This window comes from Rhipicephalus microplus, chromosome 1 (assembly GCF_043290135.1).
Source record: "Rhipicephalus microplus isolate Deutch F79 chromosome 1, USDA_Rmic, whole genome shotgun sequence".
Classification (NCBI taxonomy): domain Eukaryota; kingdom Metazoa; phylum Arthropoda; class Arachnida; order Ixodida; family Ixodidae; genus Rhipicephalus; species Rhipicephalus microplus.
The window spans coordinates 280,861,346-280,880,451 of record NC_134700.1 but is presented as its reverse complement, the minus strand read 5'-3'; the positions used below and the strand labels follow the sequence as shown (position 1 = coordinate 280,880,451).

Sequence of the window (19,106 nt, the reverse complement as noted above, 5' to 3'; positions counted from 1 at the left end):
ACAACAGGCTTTTCTACATTTTGTTCTTCTATATGGTCGTGACCCATGCAGCACACTCGACACAATTCTGCCACACAATCCTGATGCCTCCGAGTTCAGCCCAGTTTCTGAAATGGCCGAGCATGCCGAATAATGTCGTCAGCTTGCACGGTCCTTTACAGCCGTTAATCAAGCCCTCCAAAAAGATCGCCACGACCGTGATCTTGTTCAGGACACTTTCCCCGTCGGTTCTCCCGTGTGGCTCCGACTGCCTTTCCACTCTCCTGGACTGACTTCCAAGTTTGTACCGAAGTATACGGGCCCTTACCGCGTCATACAGCACCCTTCTTCTGTCACCTATGTGATTGAACCACTCAAGCCGTCCACGGACAGGCGCCGCCTTGGTCATGAGACGGTCCACGTCAGTCGCCTTAAGCCCTGCTACGACCCTCCTGTTCTCTCATCACCTTGAGCCGCCAGGATGGCTAGTCTTCGTCGCCGGGGTATTGTAGTGGGGAATTCGCAAGGCAATGACTAGTGGGACCATCTCTGAGTGCGAAGCGCGAGCGTGTGCACGAGCTGTAGACGCAGGACTGCTCGAGCATTTGGGTCCGTACCAGCTGTCTGCCTACTACCTGGCGTCGCTATTAAACTCCCTTGCAACTGTAACACATGAAGGCTAAAGCCTACTGTTGGCTTGGTGATGAATCAAGTTATACAACTGTGCGCCAAACTTGTGCGCCAAATGTAAAGAGCCCAAGTGGGAGGGACGTACATTACCTTGACGTCCCCAGTCCATTTCCTAGTTGCTCCCCCGTATTTTCAAGGAGTTACTTGGTAAGGAGAGAGTAAGACGAAGATGCTTTATTCGCAAGAAGTGAAACAGGCCATATTGCTTGTAGAATATCTGGTCTGCTTTCCATGCCTTACGACTATAACAGTGAGACAAAGACAACCTTCACTGCAACAGCTTTCTTTTATTATGCTGCCCCTTTGGTAAAGTATCAAGTATACAATTGTTTCTATGGCCAGTCGAAGTGCCTTCGTGTTGCCTTTAGATGTAGCTTCTACGCATAAGCAATAAGCCGCGATGAAAGAGACGGAATGTATGGGGTGACAAAGCCTCTGGCCTGCAATAATCCTGCACCTTTGCCAGAGCCAAGTGTGACATCCGCCACAGTTGCCTTATAAGGAGAGAAAAAACAACAAATAAAACAGGTATGTACTTTTAACAATAACAACGTACGCGAAGACCGGTGGCTCCAGAGGTGGCGTCCATATACTATATATGATGAATAACTCCACGATGAAGCAGTCAAAGAAGCCCCTCTAAAGTTCACATTTGCGCTATCGCTACCCCTTCTTTATGCATAATCTTGTGTCTCTTGTGTCTTCTGGTAAATGTGTTCTTGTAGCGCTGCTTAAAAATGACAAGTTCGTACAAAATATTGCTCGCACGTGCGCCCTTTTATGTCATTCCGTGCGATACCGAAGAAAATTATTCTAAATTCATTCAGTGAGAAATCTACGGTAACTTTTCTCTTCTCCTGTATAAAGTGCAGTGTAACTTATCGGACTCTGCATGGGTTAACCTCCTTGTCTTTCTTATGTTCCTTTTCTCTATATCTCTCTGCAGAAACAGTGGTGATGTGGGTCTTATGTGTTTCCTTTGTGGTTTCCCACGATGTTTAGCAATATTGTGTGGGCGTCTGTGACTACGTTATTTGAATAGTAGAGAATCACGGGAAAGGGCGTACGGCAGCCTCTGCCACACCAACAGCTGCTATTGTGACTTCCGGCCATATTCATGCTCGAGCCGCACACCCACGTTTCACTGTGCTTCATTCGTGACAACAGCAGTTATGCCATCTATCGGCGTATTTGAGAACCAGAGGGTGACACGTGACGCTACCACTCATCCACACGCAGCCATAGAACAGCTCCGCTGTTCGAAGAAAAAAATGACAGTCAAAACAAAGTAGTACTTTTTTGTGACTCTCAAGCCTCGTAATGTTGTCGTAGAAGAAAAAATCAGTTTCTTAAATTTCCGAACCTAACCTTGAGTCCACAAGCCGACGCACACGCTGTGCGTGCACTGTGACGTCACATCAACCTCGGAGGACACGGAGACAGGATGAAGCGACGAGTGCCGCCATTAGACGGATGTACTGGCAAGCTCAGTCAAGATGGCTCGGTCCGATCTGCAACGGGTGAGGTGGACTTGGGTGACCCCGAGCCCACCTTCCTGGTGGCATGCTCGCGCGCCTTCACTCTGAGGAGATCGAGTCCGGGTGACGACGTGGGAGGCGAGGTCACCGGCTGCGAAGACACCTGCAGCCTCGCGTGCGCCGTCGTCGTCTTCTTGGAGCCGAGGTCCAGGACAGAGGCCGAAGTACAAGGTGGGGCAGGCAGCAGGGCGGGCAGCATGTACTGCGATCAGTTTGGCTATGTGTACACATCACCAGCTCAAAAGTGCCAGCTATAACGTTCACAAAACTTTCTCTCATTTTTTTTCTAGAATTGCCTAATAGTGGTTTCACAATGATCAATGCCAGCTGCTGTTGTCTGTTCGCTGTTATAATACCAACATTCTATCAATTTATTCTCGATACAGTGACCAAGTTGTCTACAAATATATAACTAACTGACCGTAGTAAGACACAAGAGCGAAAATTCTACACAATATTTCACGACTAGCACATACTCTGACGTTCATAATTAATAGTTGGTGCTATACTTAGCATCCATAGAGAACGAATTTAATTTGCTACAATCAATAACCATTCTACGTCATATTTATCAAAGCGCAATATTATTGTAAGGGTTTAATAACAGCATGAATGTGCCCTTGTTTTTTGATAATACAAGCTTGCTGCGGCAGCATTCAAACGTGGTGCTACAGCGTAACAATATCTTACTTTAATAATTAATATGTTTGTCAGTTGTTGTGCTACACTTCAAATTGAAACTTAAGCCGGTGATGAACCTATTCGAGAAATTGAAAGGCGGAGGCATAAAAAACGTATGAGAAAGCTAAGCAGGCTACATTATCTGACGATGTCTGGAAAGAAAGAAAGAAAGAAACAAAGAAAGAAAGATAGAAAGAAAGAAGGAAATAAATGAATAAATAAATAAAAATAAATAAATAAATAAATAAATAAATAAATAAATATACCCCAAGATAAGCATACTATAATGTATGTACAGCCCTTTGATGCAACAGATGCTCATGTTGATGTTCTGTCTCATTGAGTCTTGTCAAGCGAGTCGTCGTGCCTTTATATCTTGTCACGTTACCGTTGACTCAGCTACAGCATTTTCATCACCCTTACATAGGCTCTCATTTATATTTGCGCCGACTGAAACATACTTTATTGCACCATCGTTCATATGGCAGCTCAATATTTATTAATCCGAGGCATGACTTACGGCGGAAGAGGGGAGCCTAGTGCCGTGACCTTCTCACACCCACTCCCGAAGACTCTTTACGCGAAATTCTTGATTAGAAAATTATCTCATGCGAGCCATCTCTTTCAATGAAAATGTCGTCACTGTATTCCAACCACTCACATCTCACGTTTGAAGGTACCAGATCAAAAGGCGCCAAGTACAGCATTGATTATGCGAGACATTGGTGTTCAAGGGCATTGACACCATGGTCCAAAGACGCCAATCACACGCTAACGAACTCCTGAGTCGGCTCACACATACTCAGACTCAGGTCGAGCCGTGAGTCTTGGTGAGTCCGGGTGAGTATAATTTTGTTCAGTCTGAGCCCGGGCGAGTTTTGCTGGGAAAACTTTTTTTTATTGAGTCTGCGTCCGAATGAGTCCGGTTGAGTAAATTTCTAGTGAATGGGAGACCGATTGAGTCACGAGGGCAAAACTTATTTCATGAATGAGTCTGAGTAAGTTCCACGTTGTTTGCCGACCTCTGGTGTAACGTATATCACGCTGCCGTCATTCTGGCGCAAAGGCAAGATACTGAAACTCGAACTGATAGCTAGCTTCGTCCGTCATCTATTTCAGGCACGTGAAATGTTGAAGTTGAAGTTGAAGTTTATTTCAGACAAAAGCAAAAAAAAAAAAAGAAGGAAGGTACAATTTACCTAGGGGACCGGCGAAAATGCATAAAAGCCTGACAAAGCGCCTGCCCGCTGTAAACCCAAAACCCACCAAAATAACACAGTGCTCAGTGTAAAGTAAAGAGTCAATAAGAAATTAAGCATAAATAAGTTTCTACATGCAAAAATAGGTTTCTACATAAATAAGTTTCTACTATTACGTTGACTATGCACATACTCCAAAAGCGAAAAAATGTGGGCAACTGACCCCGTAGAGCTTGGGCCAGGCGGGCGCGACCAGCGCGGCCGAGGGGGCGCCCCAAAAGGGCTCGGCTACACCGAAGGGTCCCGCGGCGAACAGCTCGGATCGAGCGGCACTGACGCCACACGCTGCCTGCAGGAAGGGCCCCAAGCTGCGGTCAGACGCCATCGACGACGCGACGCTGCAGGACGAAGACGCCATCGGTGGCGGGCTGTCCCTGCCCATGGCCTTTTCCCGCTTGCGCCACTTGGCGCGCCTGTTTTGGAACCAGACCTGTTGCACCAGAATGAGCAAATGGTTAATGAGAGAAAAAAATATTGCCTATAAGGAGAAACAGAAAGGGCGTAAGAAGGAATACACAAAAGGCAGGAATGTCAACTAAACTTCGTCCTAGGCGTTGCGCCATTCTCTCTATACCAGGCTGCAGAAATTTGGCGCCTTCTTCCTCTTCTAACCACTACCACCAACCACCACTTCATCCAGTCTACTGCCATCCACGTGGGGACGGGTATAAGGGGGGTAAAATAGAGAGAAAGTCTACGCATTCCACCGAAGGGAATTATGACGAGTCGGTGAAGCACTGGGGATCATTCTTACACACTAAATCGCCCATGACATAACCCACTCGCACATGTAAAAGACTGACAATGCGTGAGCACAGTATACACAACGGGTTTTTGCCATTGATCCACCGTATCACGCATCCTCAACTCCAGGGTAGCACGTTATTGTCGGCGTTGCCGTTTTGCCGCTGCTTCCCGAGCTCTCGCCTCCGAGGTAGCTTTCTGTCTGCGTATACGTTGAGCCACCGCATGCCGTGCTCTCACCTCCGCAGTAGCAGCTTGTACGTTGTCGACGTTGCCGCTTCACCTCTAGTGTGCGGGAGCGCTTTCACGATTTATTTGATTGATATGTGGGGTTTAACGTCCCAAAACCACTATATGTGCTTTCACGATTGTTTTCATACATGGAAGAAACAGAATGTGTGGTCTGGAACACGCTCATTCTTCATCGCCATCATCGTCATCGTCATGACGTATTGTTGGTATCTTGCATACGGTGTGCCGGACAACGAGCATCTCTACAGACCCTAAGGTGTTTCGCCCCTAATATAAAGAGAAATGTAAATGTCAGGCAAGTAAGGTAAGGTCAGTGTCGTTTCTCACCATGCTTTGGGCCAAGAGGTAGAAATTTATGAACAAAAGAAGGATACAACAATGTTAACGAAGATTCTCCTTTGCTCTATATAGGAACCGTTCTTAACATGAACGTGAAACATATAGGCCTATAGTTATACAACTAGTCGAAGATTGTGTTGAAAGAGTTGAAGGTGATATAGCAATATTCGCACGCACTCGTGTACACGCACGCACTTACACACGCATGCACACGTGCACACACACCTTCAGGGTCGCTTAGGCCTTCGCCTCGCTTAGCCTTCGCTTCTCGGTGGATACCTAAACTGTGGCGCAAAGATAGCCCATGTGCTAATGCTCTCTGGTTCCTATCTTTATTTGCACCAATCTCGAATTCTCGCTCAAGGTCTACGCTGCTTTCTCGCCCACAATCAAAGACGCCACCGATTTCATTTTTTTTTTGTGGAACGAGCTCTATAACGCTATTGCGTTAATACAATTCGTCAAGTGTCAATCGCAGTGGTGCCGCCATTGCTTGACAAGACCACTATATAGTTTGCGTTCACAAACATTTTTATATCAAAGTCAGCCTCCCGTTCGTATATAACGTACAATGCGCATGAGTTCTTCATGCAAGTTCAATGCTGCGGCAAACAGACATTCCGTAAGTCACACTGTCTTGGTTGGGTACCACGTATACTATGGAGCGGCGAGGGAGTTCGGCTTTGCCCATAGCAAAAGAATACCTTCAGATAACGCCACACAAAGGTTAAATTTCACAAACATCTACGAGTATATACGCATGCGTATTGAGGTACTCGGTTTAATTACGCTTAGCGCAGCATATGCATGGCCCTGCAACACATACGTCACCTGACTTGTGTATGATAAAGGCTTCAGCAGTTTTCCCGCTATCCTATCTCCGTAGATATGTATGTAAATTTTCTACAGCACGGTGTTTCTCAATCTAGTATACGTTTTTATTGCGCTGTTATTGGAAATACATCGCCAGGACGTTTACAACTCAGACCACACCATATATACGCACACATAGCTCAATGGAAACGTTTAGGCTTATGTATGTAGCATTCGAGCCTACTCTTTATGTATAGCCATACCTGTACCAGCAGCAGGAGGTACAACAAGATGTATCTTTGATTAGCCGTCAAGGCAGTTGCGCATAGCACTACACGGTGCGTCCGATTCGGCAAAACAAACAGACTTCGCCGCTTCTAACGCTGCTGAAGAACTACGCATAATCTACAGAGCAAAGTCATGTTCAATAGAATCTTACGATTGCCACTTATGTAGATAGGGAATAACGTTGCCTAACAACACTCGGCCTTCACTGGTGCAGAGTAAACGCTGAATATAAAGTTTCACAAAAAAAAAGAAAAGAAGGCATAACAACGTAATCGACAATTCCATTCGAGTATCGAACAGAAAAAATTACATCAATGCAATCAATTATTATTTTGCACATTGTATATGTAAGTTTTAAAGCTTGCAATATCAGTGGGTATAGCTTTACAAGATAAGAAAAAAACATGCGCTTAGATGAAGGAAAAAACAAACACGTTTTCTTGCCAATCGACTGTTTCAACGAAGACGATTAGCGTGCAAAATGAATCGATTATGCTGAATTCTTAGCTAATCTTCGCAAAATGGAGGAGTGGCAGCAAGTAAAATGAAAAAATGTAAGTTTTGGGACATCTCCGCCTTTATTAAACGCAAATTCTATTCTCCCCGCGGGAGCGCGCTTTCTCTCGGCAATGCTTTCATGGTCGCCATTTTTAATAAAACGAGCCCGCCTTTCAGAGGTCGAGCGGCGAGTTCATCTTATTAATAAAACAGTCCCGTTACTTGGCCTTCATTTTTTTAATGGTGTTCCCACTTTTTTTCCTCATTATTCTCATTCTGTCTTTTCTCTTCCTCCCCAGAAAGAAATCACCACAGAAGCCTCGACGACCGAGCCGCAGGAATTTCTCTCTTCGTGCCAGTTAATCACCAGAAACAAGGCCCGAGTACATCGTGCTCGAGATAAAAAACTCACAAGCGATAAAAACGAAAGAGCCAGCATCGAAGATAAAGAATCAAGCAGCAGATCTAGTCGGCGTGAAGAGCGAAGAAAGACTAACCGAAAGTGAGCGGGATAACACAAAGGGAACCGTGACGCCTCCATCGATTAAAGGCTGCTTCTAGCTACGCAGGGAGAAGAAGCTGCAGAGACAAAGGCAACAAGGTAAGTAACCCTTGTTGCCGAAAAAGAAACTATAGGCGACGCAGAAAACGACCCGAGCAGAAAGAAAAGGCTATAAACGGTGGACATGTCCGCTCAAGAAGAAGTGGGGAGCTTGGGGATGTAAGGAAAGAGGCGCGGGAACGAAGCAAAGCTTTGGAAGACAAAAGAGCAGACGATAAAAGCAGACGACAAAAGGGAAGATAACACTGTACTGGTCGAGGGAGACGATGGAAGGGAGGGGGGGCACGCTGGAACAAGGCTAAGTGCCGCCAATGAAGCAACGCGGCTGTAGCACCCCCCCCCCTCCCCCGAGAAAACGTTATTGCAGGCGAATAGCCACTTAGCGCCTTTCAGCGCCCTCCGTGTCTCCCGCGAACGCCTCGAAAAAGACGTTAACTAATCGCCATTTGCCCTGGGTGTCTCGCTCAATAAGAGGCCGGTACACACATACACCCCTCCCTTTTTTTACTGCCCCTGCGCTTTGCTCTTCTCTGCAGGATGAAGGACGCAAATTAAGTGTTCATAAGCAGCTCGTGCGCCATCGTGATTTCTTTATTATTATTATTCTTTTCTCCGAGAGTGGATACTTTTTTCAGTTTGCTTTCTCTTCTATAGACGTGTTTATACAGTTCTCGGGATAGAGCTTGGAGGCGGTATGTTTCTTAGGGAAACTGCGTTACGAGAATACAGGAACAAGTGAAACGCTGAATGAGTGCGGGCAGATAAGTGCTATACTGAATAGAGCGTCGCCCATCCGCTCCTCCTCTTCCGCTGGACGCTTAATGTAGACAGGACGAGTAATGTGCATCAAGGGATATTCGCAAGGACATGGCGCGAGTTCACAAAAAGTGCGATGAGCTTCCGACAAGCGACGGAAACAAGGATGCAGAGAAAAAAAAAAAGATGTGTCCCTTATTACGAGGTTGATGACGGATCTATGAACATAATCGCCTTTGCTGTGTACAGCCATGATTCTTGAGGTGGGTCAATAAGCGACGTCATCCCTCTCTCTCTCCCACTCCTCGTTTTTCACAACAACAGTCATTTCAAGAAAAAAAGAAAAAAAAAAGAAAGAAGGTTGACGAGCGGAGGCAGCGGCTTATTGGTCGAGAGCGAAGAGTAGGTGAAGCTGTTGGCACCCTAATTTAGTTTGGCCGCTAAGTAAGTCCGCTCAAAATGAGTTTCTGAGAGGCGAGAGAGGTAAGTGAAGTGGATGTAGGAGAGAGATGGAAGTTGAGAGGGGAAAAAATAATAATAAAGTGAGGGCGTACATAGGGTGCGGCGCGTTGGGTGTCACAGCATTCTCGCACAGGCGTTGACAAAATGAACGAAGGTGAAAGGGTGAGTTCATGGAGAGGGTGTGAAAAGGGGTGTTAAAAGGCGAGTTGGGTCGTGAGAGAACCCGGACGGGGCCGCATGCAGAAAAGGAAAAACTCCAGCCGCCGCCGGGGGTGCGCGCTTTTCCGCGTGGCGGCGGCAGCGCGTGCATTAGCGTCGCGCTTCCGGGCGTGACGTCATTTCCGGCCAGGTCAAATACGAGACGCCGCTTGAGTCGGTCGATGATGACGGGCTGCCGGAAAAGGGCCTTATTGCGAATGTCCCGACGCCTGCGTGCGAGCCCCCCCCGTATTCCCCTCTCTTCTTCCGTCAAAGAGAGGGCGCCCTGGGTGTTTGCTTTGCCGCCGTGCCGCTCCCAGGGAAAAACGCGTTTACGAGTCGCCACGGCATGCGCAGCAGTGATTTCATTAGCCAATCAGAAGAGGCGTGAAAGCACCCACTTCCCCATCCCGTGTGCAGCAGTACTTTTCTGGAGCCATCGGAGATGGGAGAAAAAAAAAATAAAAAACCTTGTGCCACTTTACCATCTATGTCACAGTGAGTGCCGCAGCCTAACCAATACAGGCTACTACTCCCCACTGTCTATGCAGCAGTATCGCATACTGCGGCACACGCCGATCCTCTTATTTCTTGATTCGTTCGCGACACTATATACAGGTGCTATATAGGGGCATAAATCCACCCTACATCAAGTGGCGTTTGCTCTTTCGGAGCCCTTTCTGCATCTGTTCAGTGAAATAGGATGGCTCATTAGGCAGTCGAGGGAAGACAGCTTCTTTTCCCTTTCTTGTTCGCTTCGTTTTGTTTTCGTTTGACGTGCCGCTTTATTTTAGTGACTACAAGATGTCGCCTTGGTGTTGGATCTCCGGCAGGCTACGGCAGTTGTATTTTGATGTGCGCGAAATGCAAGAAACTAATTCAAATGGGGAAAATGCCCTTGAATTTACGTGTACATTAAAGAATTGATTCAAGGCGGCCAAGATTAATCCGATGCACTTACGAGGACACACCTCGTTGTCACATCATACGTTTTGGTGCGTAGTTTCCCATAACATAATTTTTCTCGTCGGTTATACTTTGTGTTACGCCTAAGACACCGCGCTATCACATGCCACTGCGTGATAACTTTTCTATAATCTGTGCCTTCTTTCACTTAAGTTCATACGTTAAAATGCGTCGGTGTTTAACGGTCACGTGCAATACCTTTAACGCGATAGCGTTAAAGAAGCTCGCTTCGCAGAAATTCTGGTGTTGGTGTCGTTCATTGTGAGCGAAAAATCGTCATCTTGTGCGTGACGAAAATCGGGAACGATGCAAATAAATTAAATAATAAAAATATCCTGGGTTATAGCGGGCATCGAACTCGGGTCCTTTGCATGACAAGCAGATGTTCTATAACACAGCCCTGCGTCCGCTTGCGAATACCGTGAAAATAACTTCCTTTGCTTGGAACTGCACTAAGAGAAACTTTCATGGTTTACAAAACGAACGCGTCCTGTATGCATGCTTCACAATACACCATGGAATATTGGAGTAATATGCGTGTCAATAATATGCGTGTCGGGTGTCCGTACATGTAATTGTCATAATGACATCGTGGTTTAAAACCTGTCACCAACTACAAAAGGCATGCACACACGTTACTGCGCCTATTCCCTTAAAGCCACGTGGTGGGTGCATAGCAAGTTCGAAAAAATTTCAGGCACTATGTGTTTGAAGTACACACTAAGAACAGGATATTAAAGGCAAAGCTTCGAAGTCCCGCCTTTTTTTTTTTTTCCTCGGTTTCCTACGCAAGTCGGATGCCACCTCAGCAGTTCACGGTGAAACTTTTTGAATCATGCCTGCTATTTCATGATCCGCACCTTGAGCCCGGCTTCAACTAAGGTTTTATGTAATCCATCTTGTGCCACTCCTCTTCCGATGCTAACACCATTAAAATGAATAAGGAAGTGAGTAATCGGAAACTAGGAATCGGAACATACGGTGAGAAGGGGTCGAAAAAAATATGTGGTTTCGCCACATGGGTAAAGTTATGTATGCGATGGCAACAAATTATAAGAATGTCACGCGAAGGCTAGCAGCTAACTCTCTTGCATACGATCTCGCGTAACCCAACAAAACACTGGTTTAAGGAAATACGGAACCTTCAGGGACCTAATAGATATATGCTCGATGTGATTACTCGAAACACGACGTAAGCTACTCACTGAGAGCATGGCTGTGGACATATCTCGTGACCACGCCCTAATGTATAGTTCGTAGTTGCTGCCTGAGCAATCAACTCTTTCCTCATACAGAAAGGCTGAAAAATGGCTCGGGCACTTCCTGTTTGCTTGAGGAGCCATCGAATGCAGGGCTCACCAGCAGGCTGATGTTATCGCATGTACCTTTCGTACAAAAGAGATGGCTGGCCCGTTTCATCTCTGCTTCAGCCACGAGCGTGGCTGCGTGGCTGAAGCAGAGCCTCCCCGCGTTTGCGTTTTTTTTTTTTTTACTCGCGCCAACACACGATGTGTAGGGCAATATTACCGATTGGACTTTATACAGAAAGTAACGGTGACAGTAAAGGGGAGGAAGGGGGAGGGGAGTAAATAAATTAATATTCAAAACAGGCAAACGAAATGCTCAGCAAATATTCACGACATTATTCCCAAGTATGTATAGTCGACAAAAAACGTGCACGCCAATCACAGTTAAAAATCCGCAAGCCGAATCAGCCTATACGCATCTGGTGCACTTTATCAATACAGCACTGCTCAGTCTCCCTACCCTCCCCCCTCCTGCAAACACACACACACACACACACACACACACACACACACACACACGCACACACACACACACACACACACGCACGCACGCACGCACAGCACAGATAGAAGAACGGGAAGCATAGCGTACCTGTACCCTAGCCTCGCTGAGGTCCAGCCTCAAAGCCAGGTCTTCCCTTGTGAACACATCCGGATATTGTGTCTTCTCAAAAGCGCGCTCCAGCTGGTGCAACTGGAATGTGGTGAACGTGGTGCGGCTCCGGCGGATCTTGCGAGGCTTACCGGACAGTCCACCGTCTTCTGCCGCTTGCTGTTGCTGCTGGTGATGTTGATGCAGAGATGATGACGGCCCCTTGTCACCATTGTAGGAGAGCGATGGAGTGGAGATCTTGTCCGAGGAAGCTGCAGTGCTGCCTTTTGAGCGGCCGTTCAGTGCTCCTGGGAAATGGCCTGCAGCCTCTGGACGGAAAGAAGCACAATTGATTGATTGATTGATTGATTGATTGATTGATTGATTGATTGATTGATTGATTGATTGATTGATTGATTGATTGATTGGTCGCTGTCGCACATTTGTTTTGCTGAAAAATTTGTTGTTATAAAGAATGAGAAGGAGGAGAAAAAAAGGGCATGATGTACAGAAAATAAAGTATTTAAACAACCTGCAGTCGTTCCACTTTGATGAAGCAAGGTAGGAAACGGGAGAGAGGAAAAATGGAAGAAAGATTAACTAGTAGAGAATAGTCTGTATGCTGTCATATTCCGGGAAGATGGACAGGGGTGTTTGAAAGTTACAGGTGCACAGAGAAAGACAGAGAGAGGAAACGGAAGGCGAGGAACACACAAACACGACGTCACAGTCAGATAGACAGTCTTGTGTATAGTCTTGTTTGATATACGGCATCATAATTAGTTCACAGCCGGTTGTACAAGCCTGTCGTCTTCCGAAATTCTAACATTGTTGAGTCGCCTACATGCGCGATTACATTTTACGGCTTGGCTCGAAACCCGGTATACGAATCGTAGCTCTTTTTATAAAAAATGTACTGGAAGACCAACATAAGGAGACTGATACCACAGAAGCATTGCTCAGAATAACCATGGAACTAGCGCGTATTTGTGAAGACTATTGTGCACTAACTTCTAATCGGTTGACGCGCGACTGCAAGTCATCCACAAAACGAAACTGCAGAGAAGAAAACAGAGAATGATGATATTAGAGGGCTAACGATAGCAAATATCCTTTGGATTACACCATGTATAGGACAATCATATTTAGCACTCATGCAGATACGAAGTGGGCTAATCAAAAGACCCACGGAAAAAATAAAACAAAAAAGTTTTCAAGACAAGCTGCCATAACTGGTCAAATTATATGACAGAATGCGCTGCGTAATCGCAGTGCTGATGGCACTGCAATATATATATATAAAGTGCTGCTTGCAGAATATACAGTTCTTTCTCGTCCACAAAGTGTGTTTCCTCCAGTGCAGTGTACAAACACAAAAACACTGATTTTTTTCCCCATCTAACACCCCTGCGTGTTTTAACATGATCGCGTTAAATAGCTCGTTTTGAGGAAATAACGTCGGCATTGTTGGCCGTGAGCAAAAAAACAGTGTTTTTATGAGCGAAAATTTTACATGGATGCAAATAAATAAACAACAAAACATTCGGTTCCATCGTTGGGAATCGAACCCGGGCCTCCGGCGTGGCAAGCAGCTGTTTCTACCACGCCATTGCTTAAAACGGCTTCCCCCCCCCCCCCAAAAAAAAATATTCTGTACGAATGACGTATAATGTCAAAATCTCCCCAACTCATGCGTTGTTGCGTGGCAGAGGAATAGAATCGTGCCGGTCGTCAGGGCGTGGCCATAACACAAGCGAGGGATGTGAATACTCACCCATTACAAAGCGCGCAGTATTATCAGCAAACTCATCAATGAAGAGAGCAACTGATGGGTGCCTTTTCATGATGCCTCATGGACGCATATATGGGTTACCTGGCTGGTTCGCAAAAGGAGCAGTTATGGCGTGGTGAGAACTTCCCAACTGAACTCGCAGTAGGCCCTCTGAGACAGTTTTGAACGGCCAGTGTTACTCGCACAGATGTTACTTTGCTAGTGGCACGGTTGAGCGAGAAGCGACGAGAGGCTACCAATTCAGAAGGCGATGAGAACGGTGCTCGATTACGCCATCACCTTCTGCGCTTGAGGCGAAGCTCTGCTCTTGAGGGGAAGCTCTGCTCTTAAGGCGCAGCTGAAGCGTCGTCCAACTTTTCTCCTATCTGTCGCCTTAGTGACCACCGTAAGGGAAACGTCATAAATGGTTATAAAGTTTCACAATCAGACGTCCATGCTTCCTTTTTGTTGCCTAACTATACCGCCACCTTCACCTCGTGCAGTCATGTGGTTTCATTAAAATGAAGCCACACTACGGCATGATCTGGCTTTATAAATATTCCAGCATTATTTCATACGAAGCTACAATTTGTGTGGTTTCGTTCAAGCTACCAGTTTGAAAGAAGCGCTCAGCTTGAGAAATCGTATCAGAAATATGCTACACCTTCCGCAACCATGCATGCGACAGGTTTCGTTTTTTACAGACCAAAACTAGAGGATTCACTTCCCTTTTGTGGCGAAACAGCGCAAATTATGGGGTTAACACTGTACAGGACACAGCGCTTAATATCACGATATTTTTTTATTAGAAAGGCTGCAGAGAGAACAGAGTTTCTGGCTCCTACCATTGCATAGACATTTTACAAAAGAAATAAAGAATGAGCATGAGAATATATAGGAAGGGGAACAATTATCGAAAAATGGTATAGGAATGCCTTCGAGTGATTTAGCCGGTCTGGATTTCTATCAATTTTCATGAGAGTTTGCAAATGCAGATAGCATGAACACGTACGTTAGCATGATCAAAAAAAAAAGGGGGGGGGGGGGGGGGCAAGAAGACGATGAGATGGCGGTCAGTACGAAACTGATCAAAAACGCTAAAACCAGATATTCATAAATCAACAAAAACAAGAAAAATGGGGTCTAACAAAAATGGCAGCATATCCACGGAGTGAATGATGGGGAGTGGGGTGAAGCATTCGTCCGTCCATTCGTTCTTGCTTCCATCTTTTCCTGCGTACATCTGTGTAACCGTCCATGCGTCCATCCACTCGTCCGTGCGTGCGTCTGTTCGTGCGTCCGTCCCTGCGTTCGTCCATGCATCCGCGCCTGCGTCCGTTCGTGCGCCCATCCATGCATCTGTCTGTGTGTCCGTTCGTCCATCTATTCAGCACTCCAAGTACCACCATCTTGCATCTTTTCATCATATATTCTCCATATAGAAGCACCGCCATCCAGCGGACATTTCAAGGACTTAACGGGAGGTGGCACATGCACACTTTCTTACGGCTTGCGCTTCGGGTTTACTTCCCACCTTTGACCACCTCGAGTTCATGGTATATGCTAGTTCACTGTATTCATGGCTATGCGGTCCAACGCTCACTAAACCTTTCTAAAACCAAGGAGGTTACACCCAGCGAGTATAACGTAGCAACCCTTTCTTGTCAGATCGTGCTCAATGTACATGCCAATAGCTACTAATGGGGATCGCAGCGTGCGCGTTACCTAAAGGCCGAATGCTCCTGTCTCTCATTCCCGCTTAGCAGCCATTAACATGTGCATTGAGAACTATCTTTTATTGTTCAACAACGCACAGAAGAAATCTCTTACCGGAACCACCTTGGATGTCAAAATCGTATTTCGAGTATGTGCCACTAGTGGTTACGTACTACGAGGGACGCACAATCCACGCCATAAGGAGCTTCGCCCCTAAAAGAGAAATATTAGAATCCACGTACACGCGAAATTTGTGAGGCACACATAATACACTAAAGGGGAGCAGCCTTGCACGTTAAAGAACCCCAGGTGGTCTAAATTTCCGGAGCCCTCCACTACGGCGTCTCTCATAATCAAATGGTGGTTTTGGGACGTTAAACCCCACATATCAATCAAAAGAGGAGCAGCCATCACTATCACTCTTTGACAAAAAAATTAAATGCCCAGAGCTCCAACTGTGATCCTCAAGTTTGTTGTCATATGCTTTTGCTTTTCTTGTATTGTTTTATTTACTGTTTATTGTTCGTGATTAGTTTTTCTAGCCTTGATGTCAATTGCTCACAAACCCTTTTCGTTACACCCTGGTTATTGTTGATTTATGAATGTCTGGTTTTAGCAATTCCAGTCAATTTCGTACCAACCGCCATGTCATTGTTTTCTTGCCATTTTTTGTTTTGTTTTTATGTTCACGTGTTCACGATATCTGCATTTGCCGCAATCTGTAAACCCTTATCAAAATTAACAAATGTTCAAGCCGGTTGCGTGACTCGATAGCGTTCGTGTGGTTTTTTTTTATGATTGTTCGCCTTCTTATATAATCTCCACCTTTCCAATAAAGAAATCAGTTGACAGTCAGCGCTGTGTCCTGTATGTTTTTGTGGCGTCGTTTGCGCTGTTGTGCCACAATATTCATGAACTACTAGCCTACCTAAAAACGCTCCTTCGTTTCCCTTTATTCAATTACACTGGTTTGATGTGCAGTAATGTGTAGCGGTTACATTTGCATTACAAGACACACTCAGGCGCAGCAGTTACAAACCACGATCGCCGGTCTGAACAGATCGACCCACCTGTTGCTATAGCGCTCACCACTATATACGCACATGTAGCGGTGCTCATTTTCTTTCTTTTTGAACGTTTTACGTTATAAGTCGTGCGAAAGAACCAACGTCAAAGCTTTCTATAGCTTCACATGACAAATTCCTGAGCGCATTAAGCACCTCTGCTTTCTTGTGAATAGGTGTTGTCATCTTATTTCCTGAAGTGGCATTGGAGGCTCCTTTATTTGATTCAGCTTGTGTACACATAAGGCCGTAGGGTGATTTTCATCCCGATGTGAGGAGCTTCCGAGCATGTGCGTGATTATGATGATGACACTGGTGATGATGGTGATTATGATGATGATTATGACGAGTGAAGAACCCCACCCTACGGGCGGTATGGTATTGGGGTATATGACTGCAAATGAGAGGACAGTACACATTGAAGAAATTTTATGTAATCGTTATTCGCAGCTGGTTCATCCTAGCCTCAAATGGTACTCATATGTACTCCGTCATGTGTACTTCTCTCGGATCGAGTCTTGTTAAACGTGCATATTATAAAGGGAAGTGTCACACTACTTCTCTATCAGCATGTCGAAAGTTCGTCCCCTGTCATGCAATGTGAATCTTTTTCTAAGTGGAAAGATGCATTTCGTGATTATTACTGTGATATTTTTTGTAAAGATCTACATTTACCAGTAGTACACGACGTAATGTTGCGGGGTCAAAAAGCTACACGTTAAGGTAAATGTCCGCCTCTTATCACGAATTCTTGCCCTGGGAAAGTAGGAATCACACGACCAACAGAATTATAAACTGAAATTGAAGAATTGTTTATCAAGCGAGAATTTACTTTCGTATGCCCTTAACAGCGAAGCAATGCTAACGATAAGGTCTCGAACAGAACGCTGCTTTCGCAATCCTAAAACTACGATGTATCTCTACCCTCAAATATAATGCAGTGTTACATGAGAAGTGAGAGAAAGAGCAAATCGTTTTACGTTCTGCGTTCTTGTTCTGCGAGCCAGTAAAAGACAGTCGAACGTACACAAAGGTTAGCTTACAAAAACTAACGTGACAACAAACGAAACTACTGATAAACTAATCGACAGCTGAAAACCATGCAGAAGTGACAGTCTGGCCTGGATGGATGGAAAACTTTACTGGAGACCTGCAGAAATAACTTCGTTAACGGTCAGGGAAGGAAACATGGGAATATTTTGAAGCAGCGCACTGTATTCAAATCTAGCAACAATTTGGCTCATCATTAAGAGTGACAATACGTAAGGTCTCAAATATTAGTGCGTATGGATCGAAAAGACCATACAAAGGGGATAAGAGAGTTGCGAGGGTCAGTGTGCATGTTCACGCACCTATCCGAGCCGACGGGTGCTGAGCGATGCTGAAGTCCAGCACGGAAGAGGCCACGGACGACGGCGTGGTGGCCGCGTGTGCCGCCGCTCCGGCGAGCAGCCTCTCGATGCTGTACAGCGAGAAACGGGAAGGCTTGTGCGCCGTCACTGAAGCGGCTGGCATTGTCGAAGACTGCAGAGGCGGAGATCCTTCCACCGCCGCGGGTACCACCGACGGCGGAGGCTGAGACTGCTGCATCTTCCGGCGCGCCTGCTAGCACGCACCGGCTTCAGAGATCACGCCACGTTTGCCGTTCCACTGCCACGGCTCCCCCATCTTTAGGGAGAAAGGGGGCGTGGGGTTACGATCCCGCCACGCGCGCGAAGCGCAAGAAAAGTAGGGAGGAGAGAAGATGCCCTCACGAGGGAAGAGAGGCCGGCCCGCCGCCGAGAGAAACAGCGAGGAGCGCCGCCGTGCAAGCGCGTCTCGCAACGGGAGCGCCTGCCGGCCTTCGCTTCACGCATCCGCCGTCGCACCGCCCGACTCCCTCCGTCCCTTCCACTTCCTCCTCGTTTCCCTCGCGCTATGAAACTCTCCGCCTGCCGCCGCTTGCTCGCTTTCCGGCGTTCCCTCATCGTCGCCAAACGCGTGCACGTGCTCGTCGAAAGCGCGCACTGTGCCCTTTCCCAGGATGCGCCGAAGAGAGGCGAGCTGGCTCCGAGATGCAATGCGCTCCTTTTCAACATCGCAACCCGTTTTATATTCTTTTTTCTTTTCATTTTCTTACATGGTACCTTTTCTTAAATGGAGTTCGTATTTGCGTTTATGGTGAGCACGAATGTCTGCGCAAAGAGGCTGGTCGTGTACTAATCTTATTGGTTCAGTATAACACCTAGCAAAGTGAATCAACTAATTTTGGTGAAACAAAAGGAGGCTCATCGTTTTCATCGAAAAATATCTATATATTAGCGGAGGAAAGAAGTGTAAATTTAGAAGCTCTTGATTATTAAAACACTGCGATACGTAATAAATACAACATAACGAATCAATACTATGTACAATATTTATAGCCCAGCCGTGGAGGCCAGCTGGAAAATTTCTGCGCAGCGTTATTTTTTGTGCGTACTCGTTTTCTTTATTAGAGAGAATATGAATCGTTCTAACTAATGTATCGGCGGAAGATTCGTACTTTTATTACGTCAGTGGTTTAGCGGCATGCTTTGCAACAAGTGAAGTGAACTTTGGATTACACTCTTAGCACCCGCTCTTGGTATAATTTTTAAGGCTGAATATGCCGGC

At 46.0% G+C, this 19,106-nt stretch overlaps 1 protein-coding gene across 1 annotated transcript; it reads right to left on the bottom strand.

Moving 5' to 3' along the window:
* Window positions 1-936: 936 nt before the first annotated feature.
* Window positions 937-18,137, bottom strand: LOC142769942 (uncharacterized). The gene is made up of 4 exons (XM_075872664.1): window positions 17,828-18,137; window positions 11,925-12,253; window positions 4,311-4,577; window positions 937-2,409 (listed from the first exon to the last, which is right to left on the bottom strand). Exons 1-4 carry the CDS (start codon window positions 18,063-18,065, stop codon window positions 2,161-2,163), a joined length of 1,083 nt encoding a protein of 360 aa, XP_075728779.1. The 5' UTR covers window positions 18,066-18,137; the 3' UTR covers window positions 937-2,160.
* Between the last annotated feature and the right edge of the window lie 969 nt (window positions 18,138-19,106).

Bases quoted from the DNA above. Each gene is read 5' to 3' on its own strand.
- LOC142769942 (XM_075872664.1), bottom strand. From the start codon at position 18,065: ATGCAGCAGTCTCAGCCTCCGCCGTCGGTGGTACCCGCGGCGGTGGAA. The intron at 4,578-11,924 runs GTACGCTATGCT...CTGGTGCAACAG, and splicing joins TCAGCGAGGCTAGGGTACAG to GTCTGGTTCCAAAACAGGCG. The intron at 2,410-4,310 runs GTCAGTTGCCCA...AACTGATCGCAG, and splicing joins CCTGGCCCAAGCTCTACGGG to TACATGCTGCCCGCCCTGCT.